Here is a 19,890-nt window from a genome sequence, read left to right on the forward strand (position 1 = left end):
ATATATATATATATATATATACCAGTACTCCCTGCATAATGAGGCATTGGGATATTGGCATTTTTAAGAGCTTTCCGGTGATTTTAATGTGCAGGGAAGTTTTGGAACCAGTAGTCTATGTGGTTACCATGATTTTCCCTGTTGCTTTCTTTATGGATGTTAAATAATTTTACCTGTACTAACACAACTGGAAAACACTGATGCCCTAAACTCAGCATTCCCAATTCAAAACCCATAACTCTTTTATCCTCTACCTCATGATTCTGTTGTGGGTTCAGGTCCACCAGGTCAGTGGACCTAGAGTGTGGAAATGTCTGATTCATGGTCATAAACACCCAATGGGAAGTCTGTGCATAATAAAATTCTTGAAATTAGAGAGAATGTATTTTCCCTCTGGGACTCTCAAAGAGTGTTACTTATGGAAACTTCTTTCATTTTTACTCAAGACTTTTAAAAGAGATTTTTTATTGCTCTCCTTTGAAGAAGCAGCCAGGGGGAATGCAAGGCAGTAACAGAGCTATACATGGAACCCAAGTCTCTATCCATTTGTTCACTTAAACAATTATTGATGGGCAAGATCCATCTCATTAGATGTGCTCTGTGGGTAGGGCTGGCCCCTTGAGACCCATGCCTGGAGGAGGCCCCAAGGGCCCAGATCCTTCCATATTTTCAAGCATCGGTATTCTAATCTGCACTTGGGCAGCAATTACATTTCTTGGCTCCACATCAGTGCCTGCCTTTCAGTTCCAAAGCTTGACTGTTACTCATATTTTAGGACTCTGCATACATACAAAATAATCAATTGATTAAAACTCTGATTATATGTTGGCAATTGTCCAGAGGGCAACTTACAGTTTCCTTCAAACCCTGCGTGCTTCCAGTCACCCATGTGTTTCTCATCTTTCTTTGCATATGCCATAGGGTACTCAGAATCGACAGTTTCTGAAATCACTCCTTTCGTTTTCACATCTGGTGATGATCTCATAGTCCCAAAGAGAGGTTATCAGAAGAACACAATAAACTATGTGCTTTTCGCTTTCCTTCCTGTTGTCTTCTAAAACAGATCAATAGGGAAATTAAATAAACAAACGAGAGAAGTGCGCCACCTAGTGACCTCTGTGCTCACTGCCGGTTCCTCGACTGGAGTGGTGAGAGGAGTGGCTAACGTGATTCAAGTATTGATGGAGTCACAAAAATCGTTCATTAAGGCAATTTAATCTTTGCTATTAAATGTCCTTCCAATTCATTTGGGGTAATTAAGATGCAGTTAAAGTGATTAAATTCTAATTACTTATGCTAGACAAAGACATATTTGTCACACTAATGCGGTTAGGGTAACTAAGGACTCAGAAAGAAAGTTAACATTTACTTCAAATGATGCAACTGAAAAAATCAGTTCCTCTTTTCATCATTAATCCAGTGAGCTGGGTGATTATGTAATGGCACTACAAGCTCATTAAATACGGGAAGTGCTGATTAAAATGACTGCTAGGAGGAAAACTTGAACTAGAAGTATCTCAATACCATTTGGTCAGCATTCCTGAGGCAAAATTACTTGAGGTTCTTTCCCTCCAAGCCCTCCACCCTGAAGTAATAAAACCCTCCTGACATAAAAAGGAGGATACCTCACAGAAAGCTCTTGTTATCAATCTGCAGATGTTGTTAAATGAAAAACAAAAATTATTTTTAAATGGTAAATGGATTCTTTGGATGGCAGGGTGCATGGCAAATGGTTAGGAGTGGAGAAGAGAATTCCTAAAGTAAAAAGAATGGACATTTCCACTACAGGCTTTGGAAGCCACTTTCCTTTACACAAGCACCTTTCCTGTTATTAAGCTGTCCTTCTTTGCCTCTCAATTCCATTTTTACTGCCTTTGATGGATGGGGACAGACTCCTATTGCACACAATTATGCTACATTTGATTATTATACATGCTCTGAAGAGTGCTAAGTACCTCTACAGCAAATTGCTCTCTGTTCAATATTTTTCTACCTTCCTGTGGAAAGAGGCTTTGGATTATAAACCATCAACTCTTTGATGTTGTTTTGCCATAAGCTCCATGGTTCCCAGCCTCTTAGGATAGCTTAATTATGGGTGATCATAAAGTAATGAATGAATTTGAAGTTTGCCTTTCTCACAAAAATGGCTTCTTAAAGAGGTGCCTAATGTTTTCCTTGGGGCAGGGGGATAATCCAAGGGCAAGAATGATTAGGAATACCTTTCCTCAAGAGACCTGAGTCTTGTAGTAGTTTAATTTGTATATTGAAACCGTAGTTGTGCACTATTTATTTCATTGAATATTACATCATAAGCCAAAAAAGCTAGTTATCAAATTCATCAGTTACTTAATCAAACAACTACTTTGAAAACAAATTAGTTATCTGAATATTTAGCATCATTGTTAATTTTTTGGATCATGTTATTACCATCTTAAATTACTGGATGAAAAACAACAACTCTGGATTAGGAATCAAGTGCCCTGGAGAAAGGTTCTTGCAGTAATTAACTCTTAGACCTTGTCAAGTAACTTAACCTTTCTGGGCTTTAGTCTCCTTAAATGTAAAATGAAGTATTTGGCCTTAGGGTTCCTGCCAGGTCCCACATTCTATGATGGATTGCCTTCTTTACTGTGTCCACAGCAAAGTCCAGTAGGCACCCTGGTCTCTTATCTCAATTTAGTGCTCTGTCCCAATATTAAGGTCCAGCAAGGTGTGAGACTCAGGGCCCAACCTTATGAATGGAGTCTCAGGCCAGGCTTTCCAGCCAGGTGGTCCAAGGAAATAGCCCATCCAGTCAGGAATGCTGCCTTCAAAAGTGCCAGTTTGGGATTCCATGTCCTGGTAAAACAAGCTGTTATTGAGGATGGGGATCATCAGAAACTCAAAATAATAATAATAATAATAATAATAATTATTATTATTATTATTATTATTTGGCATCCACTTGTAACCCTGGACCTGCACATATCTAGCAATTCTATTCTTTTGTATATGTTTTGGAAAAACTCATGAGTATGCCTAGAAACCTAAAAAGACTGTTCATAGGAGCATTGTTGTTAAGACCAAAAACCTGGAAACAGCTTAAATGTCCACTAACAAGGAAAGCATAAATACATAATGATGGACTCATGTAGTGCAATAATATGCTGTTATAAAAATAAATGAGCCAGAGCTGTACATAACAATGTATATGAGTCTTTGGAACAATGTTGATTAAAAAAAAAAAAAAAGGTAAGCTATAGAAAACCATACCAGAACAATACCAGTTTTACAAAGATCAAAAGCAAGCAAGGCAAAACCACTTACTGTTTAGAGATGCACAAATATGTGATTTAAAAAAACTGTTTTAATAAAAACAAATTGGTAGAGTGCTTGCCTCGCATACACAAGGCCCTGGGTTCAATCCCCAGCACCAAAAAAAAAAAAAAAAAAAAAAAATGGGAGCACTTGCCTAGCACATGTGAGGCATTAGTGCTGAGTCCATCCTCAGCACCACTTAAAAATAATAAATCATATAAAGCTATAAAAAAATGGGGCTGGGAATGTTGCTCAATGGGAGAGCACTTGTGCAGACTTACACAAGGCCCTGGGTTCCATCCCCAGCACCAAATAATAACAATAATAATAATTTTAAAAAACCCACAAATTCAGGAGAATGCTTGCCTCAGGTGAGGGGATGCAAGGAGGTAAGAGGAGAGGACATGCTTGTGGCTTCACAAGGCAGCTGACGTTCTAGTTCTGTTGGGTGGTGTATTCATAGTGTTCATTTTGTTACTGCTTCATAACTTACAAACATGATGTATATTGTTTTGTAAGCAATAAATATTACTCAATTTGAACATTGAGGAGGAAGAGATTATTTTTGTCTGGCTCCCCCAACCCAAACAGTTTACAGCAAACAGATACCAAGACATCTTGTGTTGTCATTTAAGCAAGTCTTAGCTCTATACCAAATATTAGCTCTCCTAGGGATTTTATTTATTTGTTTGTTTGTTTATTTGTTTATTTATTTATTTGTTATTGATGGACACAGTACCTTTATTTTATTTATTTATTTTTATGTGGTACTGAGGATCAAACTCAGTGCCTCACACATGCCAGGCAGGCACTTTACCACTGAGCCACAACCTCAGCCCTCTCCTAAGGAATTTTATGTAGCCAATTGTGGACAGAGTTTAAGAAGTGAAAGAAGAAATTCGTTAGATAAAAGAAAAAAGAGTTGATTTCTTCATTCATTTGAGCACTTATTCTAGCAGGTTCTGTGGTCTGGACTGGGGATGGAATGTACAACACACTTGTCTAGTGGGAAGAGACAGATGTCAGTTCACATCATGTGTGTGTGTTGGGGGATGGTTCCAGGGAGGAGAGGGCTGAGTATGATGAAGGGACAATTTTGAAGACCTAGAGGATGAGTCAGACTTGGGTCAGAAATGGAGGAAGAGGTTTCCAGGAAGATTTCTTGTATATGAATTACTATATAACTGAAAGTTTGTTGCTTCCCCAGCACAGCTGAGTGACACTGTATAGTCCCATCAATAACAAAAGCCTTCTCCAAGGCTGTAGTTTTCAGTGGTGGGAGCCATGGACCGGGGGTTTCATATTACTCTAGGGAGAAATTCAGATTGGTGGAAAAGATGAAGGAGAATATGTGTTGTTTAAAAAGCTTCCCAGGTAAATCTAATGTGATTCCAAATTAAGTATTAGAATATCAATACAATAATTTAAAAGCAAATGCTTTTTAATTATTTTACCCTCATTTCTAGAATACCCTATATCTCCATAGCTCACTGTTTAAGTGGTGGGTATATAAAATCTTTGACTTTTTTTGATCTCTGTGTATGTGTGTGTGCATATGTTACTAGGGATTTAACCCAGGGGCACTCTGCCACTGAGCGACACTTCCTGTCTTTTATTAAATTTCACTTTGAGACAGAGTCTCACTAAGTTGCAGAATCTCGTCTCAAACTTGAGATCCTCCTCCCTCTTCCTCCCGAGTCTCAAGGATTACCACTGTGCCCAGCCTTTTGATCTTTTTGAAATAAAAAAATTCACTAAAAATTTCAAGATCCCTGTAGAAATAATTGATCCCCATGCTCCTCCATCTAAAGTTATTACTGTTCTATATCCTTGCTGCTCAAAGTGTGGCTCCCTGGCCAGCATCATCATCATCACCTGGGAACTTATCAGAAATGCAGACTAGGTTCTATGCCAGACCTCCTGAGTCTGAATTTGTATTTTAACAAGAGCCCCAGAAGATTTCTTTGTATGTAATGTCTAAGAAGCACCATCAAAGGCTATGTTACATCATTCAGAGGGTCCCTGTTTCTTCATTTGCCCAAATATTTCTCATGTGCTAGGCCCTGGGGCACAAAAGAGGAATGATGTGTCACATCCTGGAGAAAAAGCATGTGGGGAAATACTGACCATATCTCTGGTGAGGGCCATGATCTAGGTAGGAATACAGTGCTGTGCCAAAAGAAAATGAAATGGAAAGAAAACTTAAAAAGGATGACAAAGGACCTTGTATGTCTGTGCAGTCAAGGGCCTTTGGCCTATGACAGCAGGACCTAAAGGAAACTGTGACCTGTCATGCAGGAAATGGTCAGATTTGTGCTTTTGAAAGTGTGCCCGAGTGGGAAGTACTAGGAGTAGAAGTATCAGGGAACTAGTAGTAAGCTAGGAAGGATGGCAAGGAGGGTCTGATCATATGTCACTGTCAACCAAGGTAGAGAAAAATGGGTGGGCAAGTTTTGAAAGCTATTTCTAAATTAAAATCAAGAAGATCTTGTGAAGAGTGAAAAAGGAGGAGCAACTGATTCCTGTGGCCCTGGCTTGGGAAGTTGGGTGCTTGGATATACCTTTAACCACAGAATGGCTATGTTGATGTAACTATAAAGATAGACACTTTAGGAAGAGACTGCCTTCTCCAAACTTGCTTATTAAGATAGATGGGCTCTTCGGGCTCTGTATAGACTTGAGATACCAAATCAGATTGTCTGTGTTTTACCCAAACTTGTCACTGGATGAGAGGTGATATGAGCATGATGCTAATGAGGTGAAGATTCTGGGTTCACTCCCTCAGATCCAGTTTTGAGATGGTTCTTCTTCTCTCAGCCAACTGCTGCCCTGGGCATACAGGAGTCTTGAAGAACCAAGGTAAAAAGTTAATCTGAATCCATTCCTGCTGCTAGAGAAACAAAGTAATCCCCAGTAAATAGTAGATCAGGAGCCTTCTGTCTGTAACTGAGGACAATAGGAGAGGAGATATGAACACAGACCTGTTGGTGGGCAGACAAGTGTTGGCAAGTCTTGGTTTTCACAAACCCATCTTTGATAAGCATTCTAAAGACAAGATATTTTCATAAAAAGGCCTTTCTCTAGTCTAATTATTTTTTATGGTTGTCCCATAAGCCCAAAATTTTAAAAAGATATTTATATTTAAATATATGCTATATGCACATCTTTTTTTAGAATGTTAAACAGCCCAGCTGGGTGCAGTAGCACACTCCTGTAATCTCAGTGACTCAAGAGGATCACAGTTTGAGGCCAGCCTGAGGGAGAGGGAGAAACCCTCAAAATAAAATACAAAAAAGGCTAGGGATGTTGCTCAGTGGTAAAGCATCCCTGGGTTCAATTCCTAATATCAAAACCAAAGCAAACAAACAAAAAAAGTTAAACATAAATAGATATACAGAGAAAACTATATTTTCTCCTAATCTATTCCATAGTTACCTAGTCCTCCTCCCCTAAAGGAAATCCATGATCAGTTTCTTTTGAATTCTTGGAAGACAGTCTATGGCGTTTCAAGTGTGTAAGCATGTGTATATATGTGTAACCCTCTTTTAAAACAATTAAGGGCCTCTTCCATCTCCCACATTATAACTTTCTAAGGAAAATAGTGAATGGTTCTTGCTTCCATTAATTCTTTTTTTTAAATTTTTTAAAAATTTTTTAGTTGTAGATGGACATAATACCTTTATTTTTTATTTTTACGTGGTTCCGGGGATCGAACCCAGTGCCCCATGCATGCTAGGCAAGCGCCGTACCACTGAGACACAACCCCAGCCCCCCTTTAATTCTTTTGACTGAACATTTCCTCCCTAGAAATGTGTTTACAAACTCAGCAAGGTACTGCAGTCTGAATAACTGGCATAGGGTAACACCGTCTAGGTGGGTTGAAAATGGAAGCCAACAGGGTGGTGCATGCCTGTAACCCCAGCTATTTGGGAGGTCAAGGCCAATGTAGTGAGGCCCTAAGCAACTTAGTGAAACCCTGTCTCTTAAATAAAAAAATCAAAAGGGCCAGGAATGTACCACCTTGGTAAAGTACCCCTGGTACCAATCCTGGGTAACAAAAACAACAAAAACCTTGACCAATTGTTAACATTTTACTCTATTTGCTTTACGATTTTCTTTCTTTCTCATATACAGATTTTTTTTTCCTCAACCATATGAGGGTAAGTTACATATATCATGGCCCCTTGTCCCTAAATATTCAAGAGTGTTTTTCCTAAGAATAGGGACATTCACTTACATAGTCACTGTTGACCCAATAATATCCTTTGAGCATTGTTCTCCTCAAGTGCAGGATCCAGTCTCAGCTTTAGTGATCATATTTGTTGTGCTTCTTTTATTATGAAACATTCCTACAATCGTCCTTTGTCACAATATTGACATGTTTGAAGAATACAACCTCTTGTGTTTTTTTAATTTATATATGACAGCAGAATGCATTACAATTCTTATTACACATATAGAGCACAATTTTTTATATCTCTGGTTGTATACAAAGTATACTCACACCAATTTGTGTCTTCATACATGTACCTTGGATAATAATAATCATCACATTCCACCATCATTTATAACCCAATACTCCCTCCCTTCCTCTCCAACCCCTCTGCTCTATCTAGAGTTCATCTTTTCCTCCCATGCTCCCTCTCCTTATCTCATTATGAATCAGCCTCCTTATATCAAAGAAAACACTCAGCATTTGTTTTTCGGGGGTGGATTAGCTAACTTCATTTAGCATTATCTTCTCTAACTCCATCTATTTACCTGCAAATGCCATGATTTTATTCTCTTTTATTGCTGAGGAATATCTTGTTGTGTATATATGCCACATTTTTTTTTATCCATTCATCCACTGAAGGGCATCTAGGTTGGTTCCACAGTTTAGCTATTGTGAATTGTGCTGCTATAAACATTATTGTGGCTGTGTCCCTGTAGTATGATGTTTTTAAGCCCTTTGGGTATAAACCGAGGAGAGGAATAGTTGGGTCAAATGGTGGTTCCATTCCCAGTCTTCCAAGAAATCTCCATACTGCTTTCCATATTGGCTGCAACAATTTGCAGTCCCACCAGCAAAGTATGAGTGTACCTTTTCCCCCACATCCTCGCCAACACTTATTGTTGTTTGTCTTCATAACCCCTTGTTTTTAATAAATTAGTTAATGTGTTTTTCTGATGTTTCCTGGTGATTCCATTGAGCTTATGCTTTCTTATCCAGAAAGCTGCATGTATATCCTTCTCAGAGGATCACATCTGGAGGCCCCCAACTGTCTGTCCCTCACTTAACTGGTGAGTTAATTTTAATCACCTGAAGTGTTGTCTAATTTCTCCACTGTGTGATCATAACACATTTTTTCCATTCCTTACAACTAATAAGCAATTTGTGGGGAAAAACTTTTAGACCATGCAAATATCCCACTCCTTATCAAAATTCCCCATAGACTAGCATTGGTTGATTCTTGCATGATCCAATTTGTTTTCTGATGGTTCCAAAATTATTTTCCATTTCCAGCACTCCTGTTTTGTTTGACAGGCAGCCCTCGGCTTTCTGCAATGAGTTGTAACAGCCTGCTTTCTCTCTCACTTATCCATTTACTGTTGTGGACTCATGCATTTTTCCTCCCAATTGTTTATAATTCATTGTTGTACTTAAGTATTTTGTTGCTCAGATTGTGTCAGAATTGACTGGTGGGAATCCCTTTAACCTGGCTCCTATGCCCTTGTGACATGTTCCCACTTTTTTTTTTTTTTTGGCTTTCTGGCATTAAAGAAAAAATGTCCTAATCGTATCTACTCTGCCACTGGCTTGTTTTGATCAGGTATGGTATTAAAGATGGAGAAAACCTTGATGCTGAGTATGCTTCTGGCTGTTAGGGTGACTGTCTTTCCACCCTCTCAGACAAAACCATGACGAATATATACATACAATTAATATATACATAGATACAAATATACATATGCACTTATGCACTCTTATGCATACATAACACACTTGTGCATGTTTATGTAAACATGCTTATGTACAGATTTTTTAAAATAATGAGCCTATACAAGTACCTCCACCTCCAATTGCAATATATCCCCACAGTGAGAACCCTGATACCCAACAATCTACTTCCATCTCTCTCACACACAAACTCACATGCTCAGTATTATAATACATCTAAGTAGTTTCAAAATTGCTTCATACGTACTCATAAAGTAATCAAACTGGTCAAACATTTTTAGATAAAATTCATTAGCAATTCTTACCCCCTCCCCTCTACACATGCCCCACTTATCACTTGACAGCTTGTTAGAAATCCTACTGAATTAGAAACTGTAGGATAGAGCCCAGTAATCTATATTTCAACAAGATCTCAAAGTGAGTCTAAGGCATGCAAAAGTTTGAGAAGCACAGATCAAAATATTCAGCATTTTAAAAATATTTTTATGGGTGCCAGCCTGGTGGATAATCAGGGGGTGACACAGGAACACTGTTCTTCCTTTCTCTGGGCCAGAAATACTCTATTTACCCAAGAGAATGCTTTCAAGTCCCATATCTCCTTCCCCTCTGCTATAGGCACTTGGCAAGATGAAGGAGGATATGTCAGTTAGTGCTAAAAAGCTCATAGCCCTGTGAGCCCCTGGGTTCAATCTCCAGCACCAAAAGCAAAAACCAAACAAACAAACAAAAAAAAAACTTCACAGTCAATAATATCTGACCCTTCTCTGGTTCTTGCCCAACTTCTGCTATCATTAGAACCACATACTCCCAGACAATTCTCATAAAATTCTGATTCCATCAGTCTCTGTTTTTGATAAGTGTATGGGATGATTCTTTGAAAGTTTAAAAATACTGGCCTCAGGGATGTCTGCCCCAGCAGCCAGGCTAGGTTTCTGCTGGCTCCTGGCACCTCTGCTTCCCTCCCCACAGGGTGGTACAGGACTCTGGTGAGACATGGCTAACTCATGATGCAAGGGAGGAAAGTGTGGGCCAGAAGGATGAGTTTTCTGTTCTTTGCCTATGACAGCAACCAACTGAGAGAGAGGATCCACTTCTGAAACCCCTTGGCCCTGTTCTGTTGTATGGCCCATCTGAAGGATTTTAAGCTTGACTTTGGCAATTTCCAAGGGAAAATAAGTCAAAGGTGGCAGGGAGGTATAGCTACCATTTTTCAAAGTCCTGGCAATGAAGTTTGGGGAAGAGTATGGAAAATTAACAAAAGCAATTTAATTTTTTTGAATGAGCAAGAAGGAATTAAAAGTGGAATACATGTTGTAATAGAAGTTAAAAGCTTCAACTTCAAAAGGAAAAGAAAGAACCTATCAAAGCTACCTGATGACAAATTATGAGCATGCTCCCTCATCCCCACTGGAGTATACTGGGGTATCAGGAGAAGTTAAAAGCAATAGAACTGAAGATTATAAAGGAAAGGTCTCAGAAGAAATGGAAGACATTATCAAGGGGGAATTAAAGCTCTTTAGAGTATAACAGAATGTATCTAAGAATATTCTATGTACTAATGTAAAATATTTTTAACATTTAAGATCAGGGATCTGGGCTATCTCCATGTTTGATCTATTTTCAACAGGTTCTAAAGGGGTACCTCACTTGGTGATTCCATATTTCAGACTATCAAAAGAAACTGGGTTAAGGTTTAGACAATTAAAAGGGGGCTGTGAGGTCCAGGAATGACAAGTGGATGTGGGTACCCCTGTAGAAAAGCTGTTTTCTTAAGGTGATTTTAAGTGTCCTCTTGCTCTGTGACAATGATAGATTTGCAGTCTGCTTGATGATGGTGCTTGTGAATTGCTCTGCTTGGTCTGGGTTTTTTTGTTTTGTTTTGTTTTAAATCAGTTTAATAAGAGTAAGCAAACAACTGAAACAGTTGATAATAAATATTTGAAAATTGGAAAAAAATATTGGCCTCAAAGCAAGTGGTTCCATTACTTGGGAAGCTTATTTTAAATGTTCATTTGTAAATCACACTCTCAAAGAATCCAGTTCATTAGGTATAGGATAAGGTTCCCAAATATGCATTTTGAACAAGCCACCCCTTCTTGCTCCTGCTCCTAGGTAATGTGGATGTATCTGGACCATACCTTGATTAAAGTTCACAGTCTGGATTCTAGGCCCTTGTTCCCCAGCACATAGCCCTGGACCAGCAACTCAGTGTCACCTAGTTCAGGTTAGACATTCAGAATCTCTGGCCCCACCCTGAGCTACTAAGTCAGAATTTCACCTTAACAAGATGTTCATGTGATTCAAGTTTGAGAAGCACTGATTTAGAGTAATGGTTCTCAGCTAGAATTACATAGAGAACTTTCAAAAACCCCAGGTTTAGACCTCTGGTAGACTAAACAGATCAATGTCTCTGGAGATGAGTCCCAAGCACCAGTGTTCATAGTGTTTCTTAGATGGTTCTAGTTCATAGCCAAGACTAAGAACTTCTCAGGATACCTCCAGACTCCCACTGCAGAATCTAGGCTAGCCCTGAAGCCCAGGAGAAAAGAATGATATCCTCAACCAGGGATCCAGAGCACTAGTAGTCAGAGGTTCAAAGAGCAAAGTGTCCAATGACTTTGCAGTATATCATTTCACCTTATTTATAAAACATTCTCTTTCTTTGGTGGTACTGGGGATTGAATCTAGGGGCTCTCTACCACTAAAGCTACATTCTCAGCCCTTTTAATGTTTTGAGAGAGGGTCTATGTTGCCCAGGCTAGCCTCAAACTTTTGATCTTTCTGCCTGAGCCTCGATAGTTGATGGAATTATAGATATGTGTCACTGCACCTGACTATAAAGCATTCTTTATTTGAGTCTTTCATCCCTTGGATTTGAATTTCTTCAAGACTAACCCCCTAAGATCATCTCATTAATATGTTATTATGATTTCTACTGCACAGACTCTGTGGATACATGCTGTCATCCATAAATCTAATCCTTTTCTCCTCTATATTAAACTAAGGCACATGAACCAATCACTACCCATTTTAGTAAGGAAGACAACAGGCAGGGAACCTAAGCCTTCTGGTGCTCCATGCTTGATCTTGGCCTTGATTACATAGGTAACTTTTTGTATAGAAAAAAGAAATGACATTCTGAGTGCAGGGAACAGCTTGAATAAAGGACTAAAAGTATGAAGTGCATCGAATGTTTAGGAATGACTTCTGAGAGTGGAACAGGAGTGATGGGTAGCAGATGGACAAGTAATGGGGAGTGAGATGGGTAAGGTTGTTGAGGTAAGAGTGTCAAGGTCCTTGAATAGAGCAGTAATAGAGCTTTCTTCTGGGGCTTTTGGGAGGCCCTTGAGAAGCTTATTGTATAATAAATGTTATTGGCAGCTTAGCATTTGCAATTTGATTCTAGAGACAAATTCCAGAACTGCAAACAAGGCAAACTTCATTAATTTGAAATTAATTGTGGAAAATATCTGATACCTTAGTGAAAAGTAAAGTTGTAGATTATTTTTATTTATTTACTATGTATGTATGTATATATGTATGTATTTGGTACTGGGGATTGAATTCAGGGGCACTTGACCTCTGAGCCACACCCCCAGCCCTATTTCATATTTTATTTAGAAACAGAGTCTCCCTGAGTTGCTTAGCACCTCACTTTTTGCTGAAGCTAATTTGAATTCACGATCCTCCTGTCTCAGCCTCCCAAGCCACTAGGATTACAGGCATGCGCCACCACACCTGGTTAGTAGATTATTTTTAAAGGAATACTATTTTATGACTTTAAGTTGCTACAAATATTATAAAGTAATATGTGCAGCTATTAATTATAGAAGTGGAACCATTATACTTTAATTCACAATAGGCCTATATGAGATAAAAATGCATAATAAGCATGTAATTTGTCAAGCATGTAATTTGTCCATTTTGGTTGTTTTGTCATATAAGCATCATAACCAGGAGATCCATATCATATATTTCCAATTATTGGGTTCCAAACTACTGAGGGCCTTTTTAAAAATAAGGAACACTGATGTATCAAAACTATAGTGGGGGGCTAAGGTTGTGGCTCAGCGGTAGAATGCTTGTATAGTACCCATGAGGCACTGGGTTCAATCCTTAGCACCACATAAAAAGAAATAAATTAAATAGAGGTTAAAAAAATTATAGTAGTTCAGGCATTAACAGAAGTTTAGAAATTTAACTGGACACAGTGGCACATGCCTGTAATTCCAGCAACTCAGGAGGCTGAGGCAGGAGGATTGACAGTTTGAGGCAAGCCTCAGCAACTCAGCGAGGCCCTCTGTAATGCAGTGAGACCATGTCTCAAAATAAAATAGAAACAAAGGCCTGGGTGATGTAGCTCAGTGGTAGAGCACCCCTAGGTTCAGTCCCCAGCACCAAAACTAAACAAATAAATAAATAAAATCTTAAAATTTTAAAAAATTTCTTAAATAAAGGAGGGAGGAGAAGTTTTGGAATTTAGATATCAAAATTCATTTTTTTAATCTAAAAATCAAAATTCTTGAGCCAAACTTTTGGAAAAGAACCATACTCCCCTTTGCTGCCAACTAAACAATCAGGTACAAGGCCCTGCCCTCTCTTCCCACCAGCAGCTATGAAGCTGCAACAGAGAGAGAACACTTTGGCAGGAAGGTTCAGGTCAGTAGGTGTCTCTTCCTGCCAAGTGTAGAAATCCTTGAGCCTATGCTCAGGAAAGGTGTGTTTTGGGGCTAAAATAGCCAGCAAGAGAACAAGACCAGTGTATTTGGAATGTGAAATGCATTCACTCAACAGGGATTCCCAGCCTGTGCAAGCAGGAAAACAGAACAAATGAGGAAAGACAGTTTGGTGGGAGAAATGAGCTAAGATATCCTAGAATCACACAAAAAGGGCCCTGTGTTCTCTGCTTTCCCCAGTCTGTGCCTGAGGGCTCACTGGAGCCACACCTCCTGGTACCTCTAGTAATATCACTGGTTCCTATATTGATTCAAACCTCAGCTCCACCAAGATCATTGGGGTGACCTTGGCCCAGGCCCTCACCCTCACTGAGCCTCAGGCTGCTCTTTTGTCAATTAGAGATAATAATCGTTATTATGAGGCCATGCATGGCCTTTCACATATGGGGCTTAGCACAGGGATGGGGGGGTCCTGTTCCATCCCTCCTGGCGGTCCACCTTTTTTACACAGTCCAGGGGCCCCCCTCTCCTGGGCTACCACTGAGCTTTACCTAGAGAAGAAAGATGGATCAAAGTGTTGTATACGTTGACTCTGGCAGGACTTCAGGCAGCAAACATGGGATGGCAGGTGCCTGTCCTGGATAGATCTTTTCAAAAAGCAACAAGGGGCAGGGTAGTGGTGGGAAGTTTGGATGACCATTCCCACCTGAATGGATGGAGCAGACTTACCTCTGTTGACTTTAGCCAAAGCCCTCTATGCCCCATTGTTCTTCTTCCACACTGAGTCAGCTGATCTATGCTCTCTAGCCCCCTCCTGACTCAGGTCCCTCTCCCTGGCCAGCATGGAGGTGCTGCCCACTATGTTGCCCAAACTGCCTCCATCTCAACTTCCATCCAGACTACTTCATTGAATGGATAAAGTGCAGACATTTCAGCTACCTGGAGACAGGTCTGGCTGACTACTGGCCTGCTGCCTGACTGGCCAACAGTTCACCTGGGGTTCCCTAGGCTCTACTTCATATGCTCCTGCCATCTTACCATCCTGGGAAGGTTCTCGAGATGTGTCCACCACACTCACCTCAACGCCCAAGGCACAGTGAAGTTGAAGGCCCATGTTCCCCACTCATCAGCTTTGTTCCCACAGGCAAGTCACCTGACCTCTCCAATAGTCTTTTATCTACAAAAAAGGGAATACCCATTTTATACCTCACCTGAGTTTTGTAAAGTCACACATGAAGTTTTTTTGGAGGTGTTTTAGCACTGAAAAACAAAATACAGTGTGAGTTATGATGATAATTCTTTGCTGGGAAAATCTGCTGAGTGTTTGTATTAGGCTTTTCATATGCATGTCCAGAAGTTTCCATAGTTGTTCTAGCTACCCCCACGTACACAGACACATAGCCAACGTAGCTTGTGTCCAGCAGAGTGTGTTGGCTCCACCTCCCTATGCTGGACATCAGTTTCCAGACAATCTGTGCAGAAGTTTTCTTCCCACGCCAAGGCTGTCCTTGGCCATATCAGTGAGAACTCGCTAGTGTGGCCTTTCAAACCACATGTTATGCCGCACCCTGCAGTTTGCCACTTAAAACCTGCCTTGTTCCTAAAACAGTTGGAGGTTCTGCTTGTAAATATGTACACAGCACAGCAAAAGAACTCCAGGCAAGGCAGATAACATTCTGACCCAGAATGCCTGGAGGCTGAACTATAATCCTGAGGCTGTTCCAGTCAATAGCCCAACTCTTTAATCTCCACAGTATGGGTGGGTACCAGCCTGGAAGACGTGCTCAGGCGAAGCTGCAGTCACTTCCATCATTTCTCCTTAGGAGTCTCTCCCCACCCTGGTCTTGTTTAATGAAATCTGTTGCACACTTGCTCGTCCACCTGAGTTGTCTCCTGGAGTTTACTTTGAGAAACATCTGTGGCCCATAAGAGAGGGTCTTTGGGGGCTCACTGAACATCAACACCAACCAGCTATTGTCCTTGAAACAGGCCAGAAGGGACTCTTTCCCAGTGGCAGTCGGCTGAGGGCTCACCTCCTGTGCCTGCTCAGCTACTACTTTGTTTTGCTTCTCAGTGCTGGGGATTGAACCCAGGGGTGCTCTACCACTGAGCTGTATCCCCAGACCCCACCCCCCCACACACACACACACACACTTTTTGAGATAGGGACTCCTTAAATTACTAAGGCCGACCTTGAACTTGTCATCCTCCTCCCTCTGAGGAATGTAGCTCAGTCCCTGGGTTTAATCCCAAGTACTTAAAAAAAAAAAAAAAAAGAATATCTCCATTGTATGAACATGTAACAATGAATCCCACAAATGATTTCCACTATTATGTATGATAATAATGCACCAATGAAAAATATGGAAAAAGACTATAAAGAAAATAATTTAAAAAAATAACTCCATTTATGAATTTCAGCTTTCTAATCTTACAAGACCTGATGATTGTTCACTAGGCACACAAACCTCATTTCTTTCCTACCTCTCCTGAAGGTGCTTTACCAAAAGCCTTTCTCATCTTCATCTGTTCCACCTCAGCCTTATCTCTGCCTTCCAGGAGTAAGATTGAAGCAGTGGTACACGAACAGTCTGCCAAAAGACAAGACATGGACCAGAGGGGTTGTCCAGTTGTCCTTCGAGAGAATAGTGCAAACCTCACACTTCTCAGGGTGTCCAATGATTACTCAGAAACCAACAGTAATCAGGGTCCACACTGTCTGCCACTTCCCCTGAATTGGTGCTGAAGGTTGTAGACATGCATCAAGTCATGTAGATGGTTATGTAGTCCAGTCCTTTATTATTATTATTATTATTATTAAGAAACCTGAAGCCAGCTTGATTCAAGGATTTAACCCAGTCATTTGACTAATTAGCCACAGAGCCAGGAGCAGAACCCAAATCCTCAGACAACTAGACCAAGACTTTCCCATGATGCCCCCTCGCTATGGACTGGGAGCACAGAGTGACATACACCTGATTATACCTGCCCCCCTCATCTGTATGAAGCAGCCAACCCTAGGACAAATATACCAAGACCATCAGGAAGCATGTTAAATTGTTCTACGATTTTAATGCAAAAGTAGAAACTCAGTAAAAATAACCAGTCCATCCATCGGTTGTGTAATGACTCAAGTCCTAGGAGGACAAAGGCTTAACTGGACTCTATGGCAGTTGTTATTACTTTATTGTCTAAAGTTCATCAGATGGAAGCAACCGTAGGTCTGTGAGTTTATGTTTTGCCACCTTTGTTCAGATGAACATGGGTTTGGATTATTTACAGTACCAGCTGATTGCAAAATAGTTACTCTTTGAGAAATCATGAAGGATGGGCATGATACAATGAAAAGTCAACATAGAAGCTGTATGTTGCAAAAGAGAGAAAGGTTACCTTGGACGTTGTTTAACTGAGGTAATAGATTTTGGAAAACAAGAGACACCACAGCTGTGCATAAGAGCTTTAGAACCCACAGGGGTCCTAGAATACTGCCTGCTTATTTAAAGACATCTGCAGAAAAAGAGATTGAAGGATTTCTACAAGTTCATACCAAAGGTTAGAGTCAGATCAAAGACTCATGCCTAATGTGTAAGTCCAGTATTCATACTTGTATTTTAACAAAAGAAGGAAGAAGAATCTACAGTACTCCTTAAGGGTTAATGGTTTTAATCCATCCAACATGTATTATCTTACTTAATGCTTATTACCATCCTGAGAAGTGTAAGAAAGCTATTATCCTTCATTTTGCAACTGGGGACATTAAGCTCAAAGAAGATGAGGGAATTGCCCAAGATCACACCTTTTTTTTTTTATACCAGGGATTGAATTCAGGGCCTCCTGAGTCTCCGGGATTATAGGAAGGCACCACAATACCCAATAAAAACTTTTTTTTTTTTTTTTTGGTGATGCTAGGGATTGAATCCAGGTGAACCCAGGACTTTGAGCGTGTTAGGCAAGTGCCCTACCACTAAACCATATCCTCAGCCCCCAAGATCATGCTTCTATCAGTGGCCTCAGAGCTGGCTGCTATGTCTTCTGAATCCAGGTTCATCTAAGAAGTTGTATTATAAATCCATCTCACCTTGCCATCTTCCTGGCCAATACATCTGTGCTCAGATATCCCTAACAAATTCTTGAACTGTCAACACTTTAGATGTTGTAAGGGACTTTGTAGAATTACATTAGGAAAATGGACATAAGTTGAAGTACATATGCTTAGCTAAAACTATTGTGGAATTACAGAGCTTCCCTTTGCCTTTTGTACTTTATAAATATGAAAGCATTCAGATAAAAAAATGTTTGACTGGCGTCTGATTCTGGAATGTTATTACATACCATATTATGAAGTATGTCCTAAGATAGGGCCTCTTAAACTCCAGGTTGTAAGGAACTAATTGTTTGTTGGTTTGTTTTCTAATTTTCATCTGTCCCAGACCAGTAGTTCTGACAATACAATAAAAATGTATTAGTAGAAAAATAACCACTTGAATGTTGCACAGTGTCAAGCTTCCGTAAACATTTCTAACTATTCTCCATTTTCTGCACCAATCTTGTTGTAGGTCAGTAACAGTTTGCAGACCAGCATGGATCTGCCCATCATACTTTGAGAAACACTCTTCAAAGGAATGCTATTTCTGAGAGAAATGCCCTGAAAAAAAGAGTTCCTGGATTATTAGGGGGATCCCATATGATAGAAAATGTTGGTGTACAACACTTCCATATCAAGGGCTCTGAGAAGTCCTGCATTAAAGAAGCTTGTGTAATTATTAACTGATTTGACCTCATAACTCATTGTTCACAGAGTACCTTTTAATATCCTGCAGATTCATCCCCTAAACATAACTGCATCCATTTCTTGAAACACACTTGGTTCTGCCTTGCGTATTATAGGCAGAGCAAGACCCCAGGCATGCCTGAAATAGAAGCTTCTGTCCTTGCCCATGTCCTCATGCTCTTTTTTAAATTTTTTTTTCTTTATTATCACCTTTTACTTCTGTTGGGCACATTCTCTGACTTTTACCATCTTCCAGGTCTGCTTCATCCTGCTTCATGGCACTTGCAATGGGAGGCGACCTTACACATAGAGATCAAAAATCACCTGTCTGTCTGAGACACTGCCACTATAATTGGCCGCTGAATCTTTCAAATATACCTGCTTGCCCACCTTCATGGAGGTGATTCATGATGGATCTTCTTCATCTTCGGTACTACCTTTCACAGTAAATCCAGTTCTATGATAAATATTTCTCTCTTTTTAATGGAAACTATATATCCATACAGAAAACACTACTGTCACCTAAAATACTTGCATTGCTATTCCCTCAGCATCAGTGCTTGTTCTTTCCCACTTTCACTTTACTCTTTATCTCTCCACCCCGCACATGTGTGTAGACCCTCCAACCTCCAGTTGATGGCTTTCTCCCTTATGATGGATAATCTCTACCCCAAAATGCATTCCTCAAACATTCCAAAACATGAATGCCATTCATATGCTCTCAAAGGTTCTAACAGTTACAGTCCTGTGAAAGCTTCTAGAAGTATGACTTCATTTCTATAGGTTGCTCTTCCTCACCTCCTCTGGTCACAGGGAATCCTCAACAAGGTTTAGTCGATTCTCCACTCTACTGCTATCTCTGCCTTCTCTCCAACTTCTGCAGAGTTCTCTCCAGATATAACTGCATCCATTTATTCATAGACACAACCCTCAATCCCCACATGGGCTGTAAGTTTCTCTTCTACCTGCACTATTTAGGATGGCCTGGAAACTGAAAACTAGTCAGCCAGGTCCCTGCTCCAACAAAATCTTGCTTTCCAGGTTTTGGCATTGTAGTAGCTACAGTGCTTGAGATCATAGGACAGGAACTTCCAAACTGAGTCCCCCAGCCTTAGTACCATATAATACATTAGTCAATGTTCTCTGCAAAAAAAAAAAAAAAAAAAAAAAAAAAAAAAAAAAAAAAAAAAAAAAAAAAAAAAAAA

General features: G+C 40.0%; 1 protein-coding gene and 1 pseudogene across 2 annotated transcripts in view; both read left to right on the forward strand.

Annotated features, from left to right (window-relative positions):
• Window positions 1–19,890, forward strand: part of Onecut1 (one cut homeobox 1) — a 39,444-nt gene that overhangs the window by 8,744 nt on the left and 10,810 nt on the right. Inside the window, exon 2 of one of the 2 annotated variants that reach the window (XM_048793703.1) lies at window positions 8,510–8,580. The exons of the other annotated variant lie outside the window; for it this stretch is intronic. Coding sequence (XP_048649660.1) covers window positions 8,510–8,577 — 68 coding nt within the window. The 3' untranslated portion in view covers window positions 8,578–8,580. The remainder of the gene's footprint in view (window positions 1–8,509; window positions 8,581–19,890) is intronic. 2 annotated transcript variants of the gene reach the window in all.
• Window positions 8,591–12,791, forward strand: LOC125613388 (annotated as a pseudogene).

This window comes from Marmota marmota, unplaced genomic scaffold, assembly GCF_001458135.2.
Source record: "Marmota marmota marmota unplaced genomic scaffold, marMar, whole genome shotgun sequence".
In the NCBI taxonomy this organism is placed as follows: Eukaryota; Metazoa; Chordata; class Mammalia; order Rodentia; family Sciuridae; genus Marmota; species Marmota marmota.